We start from the raw sequence: 20,877 nt of genomic DNA on the forward strand, positions 1-20,877 counted from the left end.
ATGCACGAAAGCATATAGTTCAAAGATGGTCACTTCTGTCTTTTGGTAACGCTGAGCACACATTGTCGCGTAAACAAAGCAGCTACTCGGGTTTATGGAAATTCTGTATGAAAATGGGTTCTGAATGCAAATGGACAAACGTGCTGAAGTGATAGAAACATTTGGTTGGTGAACAACACATTTCCACATCCAATGATTACCACAGTCAAATCCTCAGGATGTGAATTACTCCTGGAATTAAAGAATAGGTGCTTTACAACCACTATTTACCTTGGCATAATACAACAGCATGCATGGGAAGCAAGAGGCATCAGTATATGGAAAAGTATCCCACAAGAAAATCAGCATGGAGAGTGTCAAAACAGCAATATGTACAGATGTATTTATGCATCTATGTGTGTGTGTGTGTGAATACCTACAGTAAGGCTTCGTCCCACAGCTGAGAGAGGCAGCGCTAACATCCAGACACTGAACACGCTCCGCTGTACTACTGCTGCTGCTGCTGCTGCTGGCTTACGCTCCTCTGTGAGAGAGGCGCGCACACAAACACTGGCTCCCTGCGTATCGTGCTCATGAACACACGAATAGCAAAGGGCAACCAGCTGTGAGGCTCTCTCATACCTCACTCAGCTTCACAATTTATCATACTGCTCTGTCTGCCTTTCTCTATTGCTGTCACTCAGACACAAGACCGTGCAGAGATACTCACTGCAGAGTGCCTAAACTGCTGAGATGGAACGATACTAAATGAAGTTAACGTGGGGCACATCCAGGAAGACTGTACCAGCTGCTGTCTCCGTGTCCACAGATGTTTAGTCAGTGAGAGAGCCCGTTTTATAGTCACCAATCCCCTTAGCTGGACTTTAGTAAGGATTACACAGTAGTGTTATTCTGAATTACCACATGGAGACACTGACAGACAGAGAATCTAAGCTGTAGAGATGACAGCATTTATGGATTTCACATTAATTACTTTACAGGATCTCTCTCATTTGGAGCTGTGAGCCAAGGCAAATTGGGTTAATTGGCGTTCATTGGGTTTTGCTCAAGGTAAAACCAGAAGCCCCGCCACAGACAGCTGCCCACATGTACACACTTTTCAGATTTTCTTCCTAGAATTTCATTTTATTCTCCCTCCCATTCATATTATTGGTATGGTTGCAGCATCAATACAGTATAATATTAAAGCACTTAAATACCCACTACATTCGTTTATTAAATAATACTCTTTCTCATCAGTGTGTAGCCCAGTATTAACAGGGCTTTACTAGAAACACAACTAGAATACTGCATTCACATATATCACCAGTATGGGGAGAACAATAGAAATCCCAGCTTATTTGTTCATGATAATTAACACCAGTGGTAGGAAATACAGTTATTCCATTACTGTAAAAATGTCAAAAGAAGCATTAAGAAAGGACCAAGTCACTGTGAGGTTGCGCCAAGTCAAAGCATTTGGTCATGTAGACATGGTCAAGATCACTTGATGAAGTTCACCTTTCTTCCTCATTCCTGGTAACAGGAATGAGGAAGAAAGGTGATTTAAATGACTTTGAACATGGGATGGTTGTTAGCACCAGATGGGCTGGTATGACTGTTTCATAAACTGCTGATCTACTGGGATTTTCCCACACAGCCATCTGTGGGCTTTACAGAGAATGGTCCAAAAAAGAGAAATTATCCAATGAGTGGCAGTTCTCTGGGCAAAAATGTTCTTTTGATGCCAGAGGTCAAAGGAGTCTGGTTCGTACTATGCAGAACAACATCTCTGAACACACAACCCATCCACTCTTGAAGCAAATGGGCTAAAGAGGCAGAAGACCACACTGGGTGTCACTCCTCTCAGCTAAGAACAGGAAACTGAGGCTTCACAGAGGCTGACCAAAACTGGACAACAGAAGATGGGAAAAAAACATTGCCTGATCTGCTGAGTCTCGATTTCTGCTGACATTCAGATGGTCTGTTAGAATTTGGCATAAACAACATGAAAGCATGGATCCATCCTACATCCTTGTATCAACAATTCAGGTTGCTGATGACTGTAATGATGTGAGGGATGTGCTCTTGGCCACAGCCTATCTGTGTATTACTGCTGACCATGTACATCGCTGTATGACTACGGTGTACTTGTCTTCTGATGGCCGCTTCCAGCAGGATAACGCACCATGTCACAAAGCAGAAAAAAATAAAACTGGTTTAATGAACCTGACTGCAAGTTCCCCACACTCACTAGATCTCAATCCAATGAATGTGCAGCCAATAAATCTGCAGCAACTGTGTGATGGCAACATGTCAACATGGACCAAAATCTCTGAGGAATGTTTCCCAGCAAATTGTTGAATCTCTGACACGCAGAGTTTAGGCAGCTCTGAAGGAAAAACACAAAAGAGGATTAATCCTGCTACTAGCAATGTGTACCTAATAAAATGGCCGACCAGTGCATTTTGTCTTTTTAATTTAGGAATTTAAATTTTCAGTTATGAATTATGGATTTTTAGTAATGTTAAAGTATTATAATAGTCGTCAGACTTTCCCATAATCCTTTCAATTTAGAAACAGTTACTAGACTGACGCAAACAATTTCTCTAACGACACATAACTGTCTCTTAAAAGTGTGAAAAGTGTCATATGACTATCAAAAGAAAGTCATGGCAAATTTGAATAAGCATTTATTTTCTGAAAAGCAACAAAAGGACTAAAAACCAATTACCACCAATTCTGTAAAACTGCAACTTTTCTGCTGATTGGGGACTTATCCTTAGGACATGGTGCTGAGGTAATTTAGTTTTTTTTTTTCTTTCACTCAGATAGCCAATCAAGGTTAACAGAAACAATTAAAATGGCCTTTAGAAAAGTTGCATTAATTAAACTATTTATTTGTGCTTAGTTCAGCAATACTAAAAACACACAGATATTCACACAAGATGAAGGAACTTTATTTATACAATTCAGTTCTATTGTGAGCACAGTACATTTTATGATGCAACCATGCCAGAATGCCTTACAGATAACACTATCCAGTTGAATGCAGGATATATGTGCTGCAATATTTAAGCTATAAATACTATATTGAAGTCCAATCTCTTTGCCGAGTTTCCCCGTCTTTTTGTTCCAGTACTATCCACAATGATTTTCCGCCTGCTAGCTATTCATATCACATATGCTTCTCAGTGTGAGCTATAAATCCACACTAAAAAATAGAGACTGCTCATGGGAGAAACTGCAGAAAGGTTCACTTCAGTCAAAAAGTAAAAAAAACAAACAAAACAACAACAACAAAGAAATATGTAATTGTAAGAGGGTGGAAAAAGTGCATCAATTCAGATGAAAGGTGAACCAGAACCAGTGAAAGAGGAGAGCTGGATTGTAGACATAGAAAATATTACACGGAAACCATTTGCCAGCAGCACTCAGGGTCACAACAAAGGAGGAAAGTTGTGACAGACATTAACTGCAGAAGAGACTAAAATGATCCCGTAAAGGAGAGATGGCAATATAAAACTGTAGCACCCAATAGCACATGAAAGGAAGGAAATGCTGTGAGACATGCACAATAGAGAGTGCATACATTTTTTGATCTCTCTGTAGACATACAGGGTGAATGCCACGCCAGACAGGGGGCACAGCAGTAGGGAGGTGCCGCTGTGCTTCCTGCCACAGACAGCTCTGCAGAGTCACAACAAAACTCTGACAAGGCGGGCCAGTTTGTGCATGTTTGTGTGCATACGTGCTTGTGCATTGTGTGTGTGTGAGAGACAGAGAGAAAGAGAGAGAGAGACTGCACGTTCTTATGTTACAACAGAGTCAGACCCCAGGACGAGACAGCTGTCCCTTTCATGCGTGCTGTTGTATTAGCCTTGTTCAGCAGTGTGTCAGTCAGCAGCTCTTATGACTTTAGTTGCTGATTTCATTCTAACACAGCACACACACACGCACACACAAACAGACACACACCTCGCCCTCATAGGCATTAGCATGACGAAGAAACAGATAAAAAAATTCATGGAGGTCGCTTAAGAAAAAAAGCTACAACAAAGTAGTTTATGATGCCTCACTGCACACCATAATGAGGCACATTTTCTTGAAGCCGAAGGAAAGCTGGCAAGTTTAGAAATGACATAACCCAGACCTTACAAAAATAGCTGCACATACAGAACAATATGAGTAAGTCTGCACTTAAAGTTGTGCTTATATATGTCAATTTAGAGAATATGTGACAATTGAGGCTATGCTCTTCCTGCTGCTCCTTAGCTGATAAACAATTTTACACACGAGCCCTGATACGACATGTGAGGCTTTTTGTCTTCTCCACACAATCATGCACGTATATGGCATAAACAAACACATCCATGCTGTCCATCTATCCTTGCTTTAATCTCCAATGTTGGCATCAACAAACCCTGCAGTGTTAACCATCTGTCTGCTCATTACTCACCACAAATCACTGAAGGCGTCCACACACACACACACACACGTACATATACACACATGTGTATCATAACATGAATTTAAAAAGATAAGACAAATATATACAAATGACAAAAGCTGTTCAAACAGTCTTTGAGTCTGCTGTAGTGTCTTAAATGCAAAAAATAGGAAGGTTTTTGCACAAGTAGTGGCACGGTGGCTTCTACTAGCAGGCAGACAGATGGACAGGAAGAGAAGTGGAAAACATACAGATAGTCAGACAAGCTCACAAGAGACAATTATTTTTATAAGCTATGCCTTGTAGCAAGCTTGTGACATTTTCTCTAGAGTTCAGATCAATAATCAATTTAACAAGCTTAAAGCAGTCGCCACAAGTAGATTCTCTATGCAACTGCAGGAATCAGCTCATCTCTGTCCCAGCAGAAGCTCCAGATAAGATAAGATCCATGCATTCATTTTCTTCCACTTTTCCAATTGAGGATCACGGGAGGGGCTGGAGCCTATCCCAGCTGTCATAGAGTGAGAGGCAGGTACACCCTGGATAGATCGCCAATCTGCCCACAGGGCTAACACAGAGAGACAAGTAACCATTCGCTCTCACATTTACACCTATGGTTAATTTAGTATCACCAATTACCCTAACCCCATGTACATTCCTAGACTGTGGGAGGAAATCAGAGTCCCTGAAGAGAACCCACACAGACGCATGGAGAACACGCAAACTCCACACAGAAAGACTGGATTCAAACCCAGCACTTTCTTGCTGTGAGGCAGCAACACTAACCACCGCCACGCCGTGTACGATATCTCAGATGCTTAGTATAACACACACAATTGTTTTCCCAGCTTTTGCTTTTCATTGTTCTCACTTTTAATCAGTTCTTTCTGCCTTTCCAGTCTACTTTATTTTGTACTATCATTTCTCAGATACAAGATTTGTCCCTGTGTTTGCTAACCTTTTAGAATCAAAGCAGGCTCTGTGAAATCAGAAAGTGAAAATCTTTGACAGCAACAACCTCTTGTGCAAGTGTGTCCTGGGACCACATAGGCAGCATCAACTTGGCATGCATTTCAATGAGAAACTGGAGCTCCCGGAAAAAACCTGTGGAAGCATGGTGAGAACTACAAACTACAAACAGAAGTGCTCGGGCTTGAACCAGAACCTCCTCTCTGTGAGGTAACAGAGTGCTGACCGCTGAGACCATGCTGTCATGCTGCATGTGTACATCTTCATCAAAGTCCCTTCAAAAGTCATTATCTATGACACTTATTTGTTTTTAATTGTACAGATTTCAACTATGGCACACAAACAACAACTTTTCTCAACTGACACTGATTTCCACAGTGCTAGTGTAAATCTATGCAGTCAGTCATACAGCTGTACTTTTTCCTGGGATTGATGGATATAAGGTGGTCTGTTTCCAAATCAAAAAATTAAAATAATCACAACTAATATAGATTTATGGCACGGTATATCCCTCCCACTAGCTGGTTTTCTTAACGGCGCCTTGATAACTTTTTGAGCTGTCATTACATCACATTAAGAAACTATGATGAGCATTTTTTTTATGTATATACAGAACAAACAAATGATGGGTGAATCAAAAATGTTGCTACAGAGAAAAGGAGCAAAACATGACAGTGAACCTATGATGAGATCATAAACTTGGGTTAGGGTTCATTACATCCAGGAGGAGTAATTAGCTTGCAATAGATGTGATGACATAAGCCCAGGAGACAGATATTATTAGTGATGCTAAAAAAACAGATTTAATTAGTCAAAAATATATTCAGTACCAATACAGAGCAAGATGATAGAAAGAGAAACAAAGTAGAAATAATAAAACAGGCTGCTTGAGGGTAAAAGCAGAAAAAAAATGCAAATGAAGGTAACAGAACAAGGACATAAGGCAAAGGTTTCAAAACAAAATTAAATCCAAGGGGGAAATCCAGCATACGAAAATCAGGTTGGGAGAAAGAGAGAGAGAGATTTAAGTCACGACACATTTAAGTCACGACTCTTGGCAGTAATGTTACAAAGGGCATAGTCTAGCAAGCTAAGTTGAGTAGCCCCTGAGGCTGCCAACAAAGGAGGTTATCACACTGGGAGCCTGGCCGGGCACGATACATCCCCACCCAAGGGATAAGTGATTAAATCGCTTTATTTCCTACTCTAATGAAATCAAATCATTTGAAATTGTGTTACTGATTATATACACACAATAAATACACAATACTGTGTCACATGTTTAGGCACTAAAACATTAGTGTTAGAGTTACAATTAAAAATACAGTGTAATATAATGAAAGCTCTTTGCTCTTGGCAAAATTGTTTAATTTAGTCAACATTATAATGCATTTTTCAAATAGTCTGATTAATTCAGCTTATGTACAGTGGGGGAAATAATTATTTGATCCTCTGCTGAATTTGTAAGTTTGCAAATAAATGAACAGTCTCTAATTTTTATGGTAAGTTCATTTTAATGGAGAGAGACAGAATATCATCTCAAAAATCCAGAATAAAAAACACATGTTATGAATAGTATTTGATCCCCAAGCAAAACATGACTTAGTACTTGTTGGAGAAATCTGTGTTGGCAAGCAGAGCAGTGAGATGTTTCTTGTGGTTGATCGCCAGGTTTGTACTCTTTTGGCCCACTCCTCTTTACAGAAACTCAGTAAATGGTTTAGGTTTCTTGGTTGCCACTTGGCAACTCAAAGCTTCAGCTTCTTCCACAGACTTTCTACAGGATTGAGGTCTGGAGACTGTTTAGGCCACTCCATGACGTGCTTCTTCTTTAAGTATTCCTTTATTGCCTCTTTGGTATTTTTTGGGTCATTGCTGTGCTGGAAAAGGCTGTAGGGGATCAAATACTTATTTCACTCAACGACACATAAATCAATTCATAACAAATATGTAATATCTTTTTTTTTAATGTTTGGTTGATATTCTGTCTCTCTCACCATTAAAATAAAACTGCCATAAAATAGATATGTTTCTGAACTTACAAATTTAGCATATTTTGATTAGAGATGCCCATTTTAATGCTAAAATCATGTGTTTGAACAGGCAATGTGTTTTCATTTGTTTTGTACAATTCATGTAAAGCTTAGCTCTGACGTGCTCAGAATCCTTGGTGCAAAGACTCCATTAATGAAAAGCTTTCATCCATTCATCCATCAATCTTCTACCGCTTATCTGGGTTTGGGTCATGGGGGGCACCAGTCCAACAATCAAACTCAAGAAGTGGTGGGATGCCCATCCTCAGCATTGTCAACAATGGCTGAGAAGAAACTGCTCCTGGCTGTCAATAAATGTGATCAGTGTTCAAGAAGACCTGAAAATGAATTTGGTTTCATACACTGCCTGTGGACACAGAACCTAACACTGTACTTAGCTCAATTGATTCTATCATGTAATATAAAATAGCTTATAATTACAATTCCTTTCTTCATCTCTTCCTAAAAATCTAAGCTATACTTGCATCATTTAGTCACTGTCGCATATTCCTCTCATACAGTATTACACACACAATCCGACACATTAAATAAACCTTGACATTAGAAGCAAAAGAAGGCAGAACAAAGAGCAGTGAAGTTGGCTTGGCATTACATGATACAAACTACAGAATGACTTTGAAAAAGAAAGTCTCCTCCCAAACTCAAAAGGTAATCTTGCATTTTCTTTCTCTATATTATCAAAACTATCTCAGCAATACTGTCCCTCATTGTTTCCATGTGTTTTTATGCAGTTGCCTGATGTTTCACAGGCAGCAGCGTGAGGCAACATGCTAAAATTCACATAAAGGCCTCCGGTGTCATCGCTAACAAACATTTTGTTGAACGTTACATAGTGAACCTTTAAAAACAACTTTTAGAAAAAGTTAAATGGTGCGAGCAGCTGAGCTGTCTGCAATTTTGAATCTGTCTGTGACTTGAGGGACTGTCTGTACTAGTTCACAATACAAATGGAAATAATGGAAATTTATTTTTCACAGATTTCCAAAAAGAATCCTAAATTTAATTGAGGTAGTCCATGAAGGAATTTCATGGCAAATAATAGATTTTATGTCTTGCTGAACTCTTTGTTCATGTTTCACTCTGAAACATTCTGTTCCCTTTGGGTGATTTCTAGTTTCTGCAGATACATCGTGACTGAGCTTTGTACATCCAGGTAAGACTGTACAGGCCACATGTTGCAAAGCACTGGTGTGTGGGTGAAATGCCTTTTCCTTATGTTCAATGTATGTATTTAATCTGAGGCTTCTCTTAATTGATCCACCTGTGGCGGGGCGGGGCTTGCGATGCCACTGCAGGTGAGATGGACGCACCTGCGCAGCATCTACAATCGAGCCAGCTCAAAAGCTGTAATGGGTCCTGTCTTGAGTGTTGTTGTTGTTGGTATGTTGAGCTGCCAGCGGGAGAGCTGCAGCTGCGTGTTGTAACAGCAACCGTATAAACAGTGTGTGAATAAACGATCCTGCAAAGCATGTTCATGTCGTTGGATCTGCCGTGGTCATTTACAGTGGTGCCAAAACCCAGGATGGGGGCGCGCGGCAGACCAGGACATTTCAATGCTCTTCAGCATGCTTTATTTCACAGTTGCTGTTAAACATACACGAACGGCCACAGCTCTACCACTGCCGGCCGCACACATCACCAACAACAACCACAACTCAGACTGAGCAAAGCCTTTTAAGTTGGCGTGATAGCAGATGCCGCGCAGGTGCGTCCGTCTCACCTGCAGCACCATCGCAGACCCCGCCACACCACCCATCCATGAGCTACTGTTACTATAGCTGGCATATTTATTTCAAGTTATTTCATATTCTGTATAGTTTTTCATATTTATATCCTGTCCATATCCTGTACATAGCTTGTACTCACTACAGCCTGTACATACTTATAGTTATAGAATATTCACAACATACTTCATACCGTGTACATTATAACATACCATAATAGACCCATTTCTGTAATATACTTACATATCTATATTATTGCTAATATATATTGTAATATATCTATATCACTAAAGCACTTCTGGATGGATGCAAACTGCATTTCGTTGCCCTGTACCTGTGCATGTGCAATGACAATAAAGTTGAATTCTATTCTATTCTATATAACCCTTTCACATAAAGCACTGACGTGAGCAACTAAACCGCACGAAAATAAAACACGAACTAAACATAACTAAACAAATATTATCAAATATTATCAAATATTATCAAATTGTCATCTAGTGGTTCAGTGGGTATATAGCTAGCAGCCTAGAAAATACATTTTCTTCTACTATGAAGACCGTATTTTTCCCCTTTAGGTTGTAAATGTTCTCAGTTGCCTGCGTTCCCCACTGTGATAAAAAAAAAAAAAATCCTTTCATGTCCTGGAAATAGCACACCCAAAATATTCCCAGTTTCTTTTCAGTATTATGGAACATACTTGGGGGATTTCCTGATGTAATAACTGTATATCACATTGTGATGCAGCTCAAGCCCACACATTAACCACAAATACATGCAAACAGATATATAGCAGGAAATGCAGGATATAGCGCAAAAGCTATTTTAATTTTGGGGGGGATGGGACGGGCTATTCCTCGTACAACCTGGGATTGTTCCCCCACACAGTGTGTCATCACAGCAGCCCACACTCCAGACCTGGAAAGAAGCCCACACTCCAGACCTGAGGTACTGTAGTAGCAAACCTTGCAAGTTTCAGCCAGTGATTCATCCTCCTTCATTGTAGCAACACCCACATGCACACTCATACAGCCACATGGTTCTATTATAACCAGTAACTGGCCCCTTAGAAAGCTTTCTTATAATACTTAGGAATTCTCGTTCAATTAAGAAAAAAATGCTTATTCATGAACATTCCTGATGAAAACTGTCCACGCGCCAGGGTCAGGACATTATTTCTCATTTTATCCAAAATGCAGTTTACACTGGCTCTGCAGTGACTTCACAGAAGGCTACACTATCACTGTCTGTTAGTATAGTCAGTGTAGTCAGCGTGAAAGCAATCCCAAAATATGAGATAAATTAAGATTTTGTGGGTTCATAGATAGATATGCCGGGTAAATTTCCTCCTTTAAACTAATGGTGTGTCCTGCTAATGTATTGGTTTGCAGATGAGTTTGATCATCAGGAGAGATTTCAAGCAGATAAAAAAGGCAGAGAGAAGGAGATGAACAGATGGCTGATGGCTGGAAAGTAACATTCCCAATTTACACACTGTGATTGACACTTCAGTAGCACTGTTAGGAAAAAACAAAAAGACTTCCTCTCTCACTCTCTGCATCTACACACAGTAAATTATCACAGAGATTTCTGCCAAGTACATCTATCTTGTCACTGCACTGATTCATACACTATGGGTTTTTTTTTTTTTTTGATGAATTCCTTTTCTATCGAATATAAATGTTTGTGTGTGTATTCTGCACTTTCATCGGGAAACCTTTCATTTATTTCCATATGAATTCACTTCTATGGATGAACTTGGCCTGATCGTATGCACCCAACAGCAGGCTCTGCGGTTTTCTTTTTGCAGCCTGCCTATATTATAAGGCAGAACCCAACAGCATTAGATTCTGCGCATAAACAGCATCATCTGTTGAGTGAACACACACAAAAGAGCTCGGTTTATGCTGTACGGCATATTGAAGGCCGACGCCAACCCATCTTGATGCGTCCATCTTTGTAAGGATGTGCGACTTTATACGCAAGGATAAAGATCACTAAGCTGGGTGGCGATGGATGCTTCATTCATGCTGAGTCATGATATTAGGGCAAAGCTGATCAATAACAAACATCCATCCACATGAACCTCAGTTAGAGGCTCTCAGGTGTGTAATTTGAAACCAGTGAACCACAGATTGTATTTAGCGAAATGTCAAACTACAAAATTCCTTTAAGCTTGCATATGAGTGCAGACATCGCTCTTACAAAAAAACAAAAATGTAACCATACCCTCGAGCACTTTTCGTGTGAAGACCTCGTTGAGGGCAAGTTTCACCAATACTCTAGGACCAAAAACAACTCTTGCGACTCACAATGGCACAAAACTCATCAGCCCTTCATCTGGACAAGCTAAAAATAAACGATAGAGAGAGAGTCCTAGTATTGCATTAATGCACTGAACTCACCCCTGATTTTGTGGAGCTCATGGATGAAAGAACGAGCAAACGGTCTAAAGTCTCCCACAGCAGCACAGCTCACAAAAGTTCATGAGAGCGGATCTGTGTGCGACTATTTGAAGATGTGTGCCAGGGTATTTGTGCTGCCCCTCAGTCAGCGTGTCAGCAGCAGTTGTGTATATAAATGGGTACAAGAATGCTCTAAGCTCATAAATGGCATGCGGCACGCTAATGTGAGGACACTGAATTGGCACTATTGTGGATGCCAGTGTCTCACATTGAGGGCCTGCAACTGTCATGCTTCTTTTTTATACAAAATTACAAATAAGCAACAATTCTTTACATCTGTGATATAGTGTATATATATACAGACTAATGAGATGAAAAGTATTGCTGTGGTACTGAAAGCCTTTTTTTAGTAACTGTGGGCTGTGGTCATAATCATGACTTAGAAATAGCAGCCACCTGTTGGTGCTGGAGATTCTGGCACAGCATAGAACGGCAGGCTGGTCGCTAATGGGAAACAATTTACACAATTTGTCCCATAGTGACAAAAGACTGGCAGAAATGGACAATCCCTATCATATTAAGTCTAGACATTGTAGTCCAGAGTTAGATCTATGCTGTTATTGTCCTGATTTCAATAAGAAACAAAGAAACTGTATATTTAACCAAAGCAAAAGTAAAACACCAGTATTAATTAATAGATTAATATTATGTATTAGTATTATTTTTGAAGATAAAATTATACGTATAATAGAACAGCCTGCGCTTTAACAAAGGACATTTGTTATTTTTATTGTTATTTTTCTAGGTTCGTGACAACTGCCAAAAATGCTAGAGAACACGTTTCTAAGATCTGTCAATTTCAAATGTATACAAAAGAAAAATAGATATTTCTGAAGAAAGGTCAGCTGCAGAGGTAAGTGTAAGTTATGCTTTATTCAATGGAAATATTTATGCATCGCTAGTATTCTACAGTTTGGTGTAGAATAAAAATATAATAATAAAAAAATAATAATAAACTGGCATTCAATGCCAACAAATAAAGCCCTCACTTGTTTTCCCTCACAGAATTTGGGATGGCGAAATCTTCAAGAAACACATGCTTCAGTTTCTCTAAACTCAGGTACTTTTTTTTTGTATCTTGTTTTCAGCCAAAATCATATTTGCAAGAAAGAGCTAAATAATTACTTTATATAACCAATTCAAAAATGTAGCATTGAATCTCTGTTTTTAGTCATCGACTTTTTGTTTTCATTAATGGTCGTTAGGTGAAATCCATCAGCAGCTGACAGGAGGTTCTGCATGACGTGGATCAGCACGATGGTAAAAAGACAAGTGGAGAAGCAAACTGCAGAACTGCGTAGAGAGTTTTCTCTCATGAATCAGGCCCTGAGAGAGGAGATGGCAGCTGAGCTTCAGGAACAGCTGAGAGAACTATTGTTAGAAGAAACAGACAAGACACCATTGTGCTGCAGCAAGCTGGGCTCGGACCTGAGGTTGGCATCGAGGTGGCAAAGGGAAATGGCGGGAGGATTCGAAAACACTGACGAAGACTACGAAGATGGGGAGATACCAAAAACATTAGCCTTTTCTGAAACACACAATGACACAAACAGCATGTTCATATTGAGAAAAAGCCTGAAAGAGGAATCCTTAAAGATTTCATTGACCAGTGATTCCAGTGACACTGACTCAACAGAAAACAGAAACATCTCCAAAGATGTACAAGGGAAGCCAGACTCAGGTACATGCAAGCAACAGAAAAATCAGAGCTCTTCCTCAGATGTCACTCCTATCTGGGACAGCGCCACTAATCCCTTCTGCACTACGCAAAGCTTCATTTCCAGTGAATTCAGCCATGAGAGTGAGGATGATAGTGGAAGAGAGGCTTTGATGATGGACAACCAGTGGAAGGACTGGTTGGACAAGCAGAAAATGAAAGGATACAGCCACAAAAAAAAGCCAGTTAAAAGTCAAAACAATATGGAAAAACAGGGAACGGCAGCATCTGGTGTACCAGAGAAAAAAAAAGGATCAAAACTTGAAAAGGGGTGACACTATGAAGAGATTTAAGACATATATCAGTGATGTCTTTAGCTCTCATTCATCGCATAAGTGGAAGAAGTTTGAAAATGAAGATGGAAGCTCGTGAAAAACAAAAAACAAAAAAATAACTGATAAAAACTGAGCATACAATAAACTAACTTGTGCATTACGATTATAGTCTCCAGCTTCGATTGACTTTTGAGTTGCAGAGCACATTAGCTTGATTTACAAGTTGGTAAGTGCTGAAAAAATGAGGGTAAACCTTTCTGGTGACCTTTTAGGCCACATAAAGGCAAGTGCCTGCCTACAGATAACCTTTATCTGACATCCGACACCCTGAAAGGAAAACTAAACAACCTCTCACTGAATCAATAAAAGGCAACGTTATGTAAATGAATCTCTGGCTAAATGACTGCAATAAGTGTGTACTGCAATTTAACTTGATTGAAACAAAGTGGTCTTTACTGATACGTGTAAACAAACTTTTCTGTGATGAACAAGAATGCATTCATCCAGTGGATAAATTTGAGCTGCAGATTTGCAGATATAACATAGGATAGGATGGCCCCAGTTTTTCTTTTTAGGCTAAATGAGAAAGTTTCATGACAGTTTAAATTCATACTTATATGTTAGATACAGTCACACAAGCACAAAACAACAGAAAATAACTTAAAGTATCCCATATATTACCTTACAATATATTATCATATATTACCTTAAAATGTTTGTTTAGTGATGTAGGTGTGCACTCCAGTGGTATTATAGTTTAGATCAGTAAAACAGTCACAAAAGGAATAAATCAGAAAGCCATAGCAGCAGTAGTAGAAAAAACATCTACCTTAAAAGAAAGGTTTAGTGTGTGTGTGTTTCTGTGTGTTTTAAGACTTTCTGCACTACAGTTTATTACATCTACCAAGTGTATGGATTTTAACTGAGCTATTTTTTAAAGTTAGTTGCTCAGTGTGTGGCTCTTGGTTTACTTTAAGTCAGTTATTGCCCTCTTTATTACCTCTTATTCACATCCTACTGCCTTCTCTGTTTTTAAATAAGAAATTTCAAGTTAGCAGTCGATATTTCACAGAGTGAGAGGAGTTCTCTTGAAATTCAAGTGTTTTCCAATATCTAAGAAGAATATTAATCAAGGGAAAATGTTTAAATCAATCTGATAGCATCCCAGCTGCTTCAGAAAACATAGAAGTGCGATACAGATTCCTTATTTGCTTTAAAAGGATACGGTACTTATATTGTCTGGAGAGTACGGACTGTAGTGAGTTGTCGGTATATTTTCAGTATAATGAATTGCGTATGATCACGTGCATTCACTGAGCCAAGAAGTCTTGCTGTTCGCATGCTGTCAGTTTCCTCTTTTCTCTCTGGGGGGCCATGTCAGTTTTGTACCAGTAGGTGGCACCAAGTCACTTCCAAGGTCCAGCAACATTTAGACGCAAGCTCAGCAAAATGATGCAGTCAGGGCCTTAAATACAAACATACCCACAGGGAATTTTGACTCAAAAAATCAAAGTCAAAATGTATCTAATGCAGTAAAATTCAAGCAAAAAGTAGATATTAGCTACAGTATGTACAGCTGTTTGTGGGAGGAAAAACGTTTTCAAATCTTAGCAGAAAACCACTCAAGTAATCGCTTATTTTCCTTCCTACTTTTTATAACATTGCCAAATCATAATTAGGATGTAAGCATGTAGTGACTGGGTGGCTATTAAATGCACTAATTGTCTCAGTGAGTGTTAAGAGCTAGACAAACATAAATCTACAATTCATATCCCATTTGCTAAATATTTGTTTATTTTAAAACTACGTGTGTAAATGCTTTCAGTAGGATTTCAACAAAAAATGATGTCACCATCTCTGTATAACACATTATATCTTGGTGTCACTGTTAGAGTGGCATCACTGTATGTGTGCATAACAACTGCTGGCAAGCTTTCAGTTGCCTTCAGTCATTTTCAGGAAACATCATCATCAACAACAACATCCGACCTCCTGGATTCTTTAACAGGCCCTCATGTGAAAAGAATATCTCTGCCCAGCCACTATGAGATGCATCCTTCCACACCAATGTTTCAGGACAGCAGCGGTCACGTCTGTTCCATGTTGGGATGGAAACCCCAGAGCTTGAGCTGAGTTAACTTTAATCTGCTTACTTATGTTAATAAAGGAATTTTCACGTTTTCTTACTTGCTATGTTTGACCTACATGTGCCATGTAGGAAAATAGGATCGCACAGAAGTCTGCCAAGTCAAATGTTTGATCACATTCACAAAAGAGATATTGTTCTGTTGTGTGTTTTTATCTTAGGCTAAAACTCAGTCATTGCAATATTAGAAAGAAACCCCCAACAATCAGATGATCCCCCCAGGAGCAAACACTTGGCAAAAGTGGGGAGGAAAAACTCCCTTTCAAGTTAAACTCTACATCAGCCCTACAGTCAAGCAAATTCACTTCTATATTCTAGAGATTTTATCAAATAGTGGACCAAAAACCCCTAAAAGAGGCAGAGGTGAGGAAAAAGTGAAGTGGCTCTTTAAATAAATGACTCCCGCTGTAAATATTTTCCTGCCTCACTCTGACACTCTATTAACAGCTTTCTTTCAGTCTGTCTCTCTTGCTTTCTCTGGATCAATAAAGTGCCTTTTCAGATGATTGCAATGGCTTCCCAAGAAACCCAGTGGGCAAACAAAGATGTTCTCCTAAATTCGAGCACTGCAGATTACTTCATTCTAAAATCAGGCAATAGTCCACTCTACCTGCTCTATATTGTTTTCTTAAAGGGATTCATTATATAACTTCAGACGTATTTCAAGTGGTTTATAAATCGTTAATATGTTGCTGACATAACCCATGTTATAGGGAGCACAAATATTCAGTATTTCAACTATTAAAATATAACTTTAAAAAAAAAAGGCATTCTACAGTCATTTGAGAACTGCATTTATATTTCAAAATAATCATTATTATAAGGGCAATATGCACACCATGCATTAATAAGAAGGCAATCCAAACTGAAATGCCAGACACATTTTTTCTTACTTTATTTACTTTAGCTACTAAAGATCCAACATGGACCCTGATCAGCTGCAGAATAAAAAACACTTATGACTAGCTGACCACTGTGGCAGCTTAATCTATGCTACAAGGAAGCTCATTTACAAATATTCAATATCTCTTCCTCACCACAGAGGAAGTGGGGCCTGCATTGAGTTGCAAATAATCTGCATGTGATTAGCATGAAGAGCTGGGGAAAAAAAATACACACACACAGCTTCTGGCCACAATGCGTTGTTTTATCTGGTAAGAATGGCCATACCCCACCTGTGTCATGTTACTGTTGTGTCCTTGCTTTCATCTTGTGCATCCAACCTTTTAAAAGGTGTCAGCTGGTAGGTTGTTAAATTTCAAAAGAGTTGAAGGTTAGAGGAGGACACATAAAGTAAGAGACACACAAGCTTTGATTGGCCTCTCAAACAAGGAAATGACTTTTATATTTTGTTAAATAAACCACAACTTTCCCGATATTCACAAAATGGGCTATTGTGGCATGTCATGTGAAATTCGACTACCCTCCCTACACACGAATCCCCTTCCTACACTGAACCTCTGCTTTGATCTGATGATGATTAATCTATGTGGGAGGGCATTAAGAGTTAGAAAGCTAATTCCCCAGCTCTATCCACCATTTACAGGCTGACCCGTCACTGCCTGCTCTCTCATCACTCTGATTGTCAATCATGTCTGCAACCACTTCTGGTTAATACAGTGTACATGCCAGATCACTGAATGCTACTGTACTTAAATGAGAGAGTTTATTGTGAGAGAAACGCCAGAGCCACATCAATCACTTTGTCTCGCTTGTGTATTGGTCTCATTCAAGAAGGCACATAAGCACTTCTGATTCATTTAGCAGCATACACTGTTATGCTTAACCTTGTCACAAAAACACTACAGCCTCAGAGCATTGAGCGAATGAGTGTGCATGCCTATATGTGCCTGCGTTTTGTGTGTGTGTGTGTTCTCGTGTTTGAAACTGTGTGGCTGAGACTGCAGAGGGCAATGCTGGAGGGCAACACAGTGTCACAGCTCTGAGATCCCAGCTTGCAGTGCACAGACTGTTCTCCTGAGAAGCTGGGGTGGACTTTGAATTTGTCTTGTGCTGGAAGAGTGTCACTATCAGAGAGGATAACACTGAGGGCAGAGGAGATGAGAACTATATCAAGGAGACAATTCAGGTAACATTATCTCTCAAGGACACAGAGAGGTGTAGCAGAAGAAAAGAAAAAGCAGAACCAGAACAATTCTGACAGCTGTATAATACCTACATATTAATACTGAACAACCTGCTTATATTCAACCTATAGCTGAAATGCTAAAATGCATCTTTTTAGTGTATTTTCAACTCTCCCACTCATTTTTTAATTGGTGTTGAATTTCTACTAGTATTGTGAATAAATGACAAAAATATTGAAAGCCTAATAATTTACATAGCAACAAAACAAAAAATCCAACTAAAAAAGGCTACGTTGTTAACTGCATGAGCAGAAAGCAAGGAGACACCGCGCTGTCAGGTCACTGCTTCATAACGAGCGTAAGCGACAGCTAATGCTGACTCACATTCAAACATGTGGGCACTTAACACAGACAAACCTGAAGGGAAGGGCATGGCCACAGGCTTTGGTTTCCAGTCCTTCATGAAACAATGCAAACCACTCAGCTGCACCTCAAACTCACATTAAATCTCATAAATGTTTCTTGTCTGCATATATGACCATAGTTCAGAATGTTCTGTGGCAGAAACACTAACACACTCCAGGCACTGCAACACACTCAATCACAAAGTGGAGAAGTAAACCTCATCAACATTTCCAGATGGTGTCAGTCTTTTGTCAACGTGAAAATGTTTTGTTTTTTTTCGCCTCACTTCACAGTGCCAAGGCGTCTTTGCGGTCAGCATCAATCATGTGTCTGTTACAACCGATGATCCCCCCGGGCCGCAATGAATCCTGATTTAAGCTGCTGTCAAGACACTTTAAGAACGAGGCCATGGACTGTTTCCAAGTGCCCGTGATTCTGCTCTCACAACACTACTCAGAAGACGACCACTAGTCATGCACTTATTCCTACAGGACATCCAAACATAGCTCATTTCACAGTCGGTGCATTAGCAAATCAGGACAACAGGTTAAATTACCCCAGAGTTACAGTTTCTTATATTTCTGGACAAGATCAGTCTGCAAGATTTTGATTTTAGTTAGCTGCTTGGAACAGCAAGCCAAATGTCTAAAAAGATTGCCTAACTTACTTTTTTAACACAACATGTAAAGTTAAGAACATTTTAAAGCACTTAAAAGATATGGTTAACATTATCTGACAGATTTCATCAATACAAATACCCGGAACTTGTTTTACATCAGCTATATTACGCAGTAAGCTGTGACGGCAGTCTCTGTGACACAAAAGCCACTTCCATGGTTGGTAAGTGTTAAATATTTTAAAGTACTACATATGAGCTGAGCAGAGGAAAGGAGAGTGCAAAGAGAAAAAAGTCACGATGTAGTCTCTGGGTGTGACTGAGAACTGGAAGTAGAAGGAGCAGTGAGCAACAAAAAGAGGCAAAGACTGTGTTTTAATGAAATATGTCTCAGTTGCTCTTGAATTAAATGTTAAGTTTATACATACTAAACAAGTAAAACAAGCTGAGGGGAGAGCTACAACATTTGTTTTAATGTTTACCACACCTGGGTCACAAACTACTTCGGCCACAATACACAGAGTGACTTATTACAACTACAGCACAATACCACAGACAGCAACACTTCAAGTGTCATGAGAGATAAACATATGATTGATGCAGAATGATGGAGCTAAATGTAGTGTAAAAATAATTGTAAAAGCAGCCGTGGCAAGTAAGAACTCCCTTTTAACAGGAAGACACATGCACTTTACACTACATTCAGTCATTCACACACTGGCAACAGCAAGCTACATTGTGGGGGCGCACTGACAGAGGCAAGGCTGCCGGACACTGGCGCCACCGGGCCCTCTGACCACCACCAGTAGGCAAACATGGGGTTAGTATCTTGTCCAAGGATATTTGGCATGCCTGGTGGCAGCCTGGGATCGAACCACCGACCTTCTGATTAGTGGCTGACCTGCTCTGCCACCTGAGCTACAGCCACCCATATGCTTTTATCCCTACTTCGCATTGAGAGCTAGTTAGACAGACAGGCAAAAATTTAAGATGCTTTATTTCTACAATGTCATTTATGTTTTATTTTCACACAAGTGCACACTTTTAAGATTGCATTTTCCAAAAAGCTTTGTATACAGATTTCCTTTTAAATGGAAATCAAACAACTGAATCATATGAGGACTACAAGCACTTTCTGAAAAAAAGACATTTGGAGTAACTTCTTATTCTCAAAATATTAAAATGTATTCTTTGAGTTTTTAATCAGATGATTTGGGATTATTTTTTTTTATTTGTTTTTAATTGCTCCATCTTATGTTTTACTTTCAGATCAGATTAGAGTACAATATACACAAATCCTGAGTCATACCAGTCGATATTATTATTTTGTACTTGACATCAGGCGTCTTGCCGCTCAGTCAGGTAATGAGTGAAAGGTTACTCTGCAAGACTGAAGGTTAGAAACATGACCGCATCAGTCAAGGACTACTAAAGCACATATCTATAAAAGGAAGGAAGAAGTTTAAATGTGATGTAAGCACAAGTGTTTTCTGCTGCCTTTTGCTGTGACAAACGGGCAAAAGGCAGCAGAAATACCAACACGCTTTAAGTTAATGAGTTAGTTGACTTAGTGACTTGGTTAATGATGACCTATTTGCTTCAGTTCAAACACACATACATACAAGAAACATCTAAATCTATCAAACCCTATTAGGATATACAGTCACTGACCTGTTCATTAGGTACAACTGCTGCACTGCTTGTTAATGCAAATATATGAATGACCTGCCACATACCAGCAACTACGGTAAGTGCATTTAGGAATGTAGACACAGTCAAGATAGAGTTTACAGAAAATGATTGAAAAGTTAACAGAAGGTCTCTGGGTAAAAACAGCTTGTTGAATGAGAGGTCAGAGAAAAATGGTCGCGCTGTTTCAAAGTGAAAGGCAACAGTAACTCAAATAACCACATGTTACAACCAAGGTGTGCTAACTTTTAGCTCTGAATGCATCACATGCTGAACCTTAAAGCAGATGGGCTACAGCAGC

General features: G+C 39.4%; 1 protein-coding gene and 1 long non-coding RNA gene across 6 annotated transcripts in view; one reads left to right on the forward strand and one right to left on the reverse strand.

The window, feature by feature from the left end:
- mctp1a (multiple C2 domains, transmembrane 1a) overlaps positions 1–20,877 on the reverse strand; it is a 126,821-nt gene that overhangs the window by 102,618 nt on the left and 3,326 nt on the right. The window contains exon 1 of one of the 5 annotated variants that reach the window (XM_040019119.1): positions 420–9,315. The exons of the other annotated variants lie outside the window; for them this stretch is intronic. Within the exon in view, the coding sequence (XP_039875053.1) occupies positions 420–461 (42 nt within the window). The 5' untranslated portion in view covers positions 462–9,315. Of the gene's footprint in view, positions 1–419; positions 9,316–20,877 lie in introns of those variants that run through there. 5 annotated transcript variants of the gene reach the window in all.
- On the forward strand, positions 12,457–13,563 carry LOC120725972. Its single transcript, XR_005694270.1, has 3 exons — positions 12,457–12,494; positions 12,647–12,701; positions 12,847–13,563. It is a non-coding gene; the product is annotated as an uncharacterized LOC120725972 (long non-coding RNA).

This window comes from Simochromis diagramma, unplaced genomic scaffold, assembly GCF_900408965.1.
Source record: "Simochromis diagramma unplaced genomic scaffold, fSimDia1.1 OVJJ01000822.1, whole genome shotgun sequence".
NCBI lineage: Eukaryota > Metazoa > Chordata > Actinopteri > Cichliformes > Cichlidae > Simochromis > Simochromis diagramma.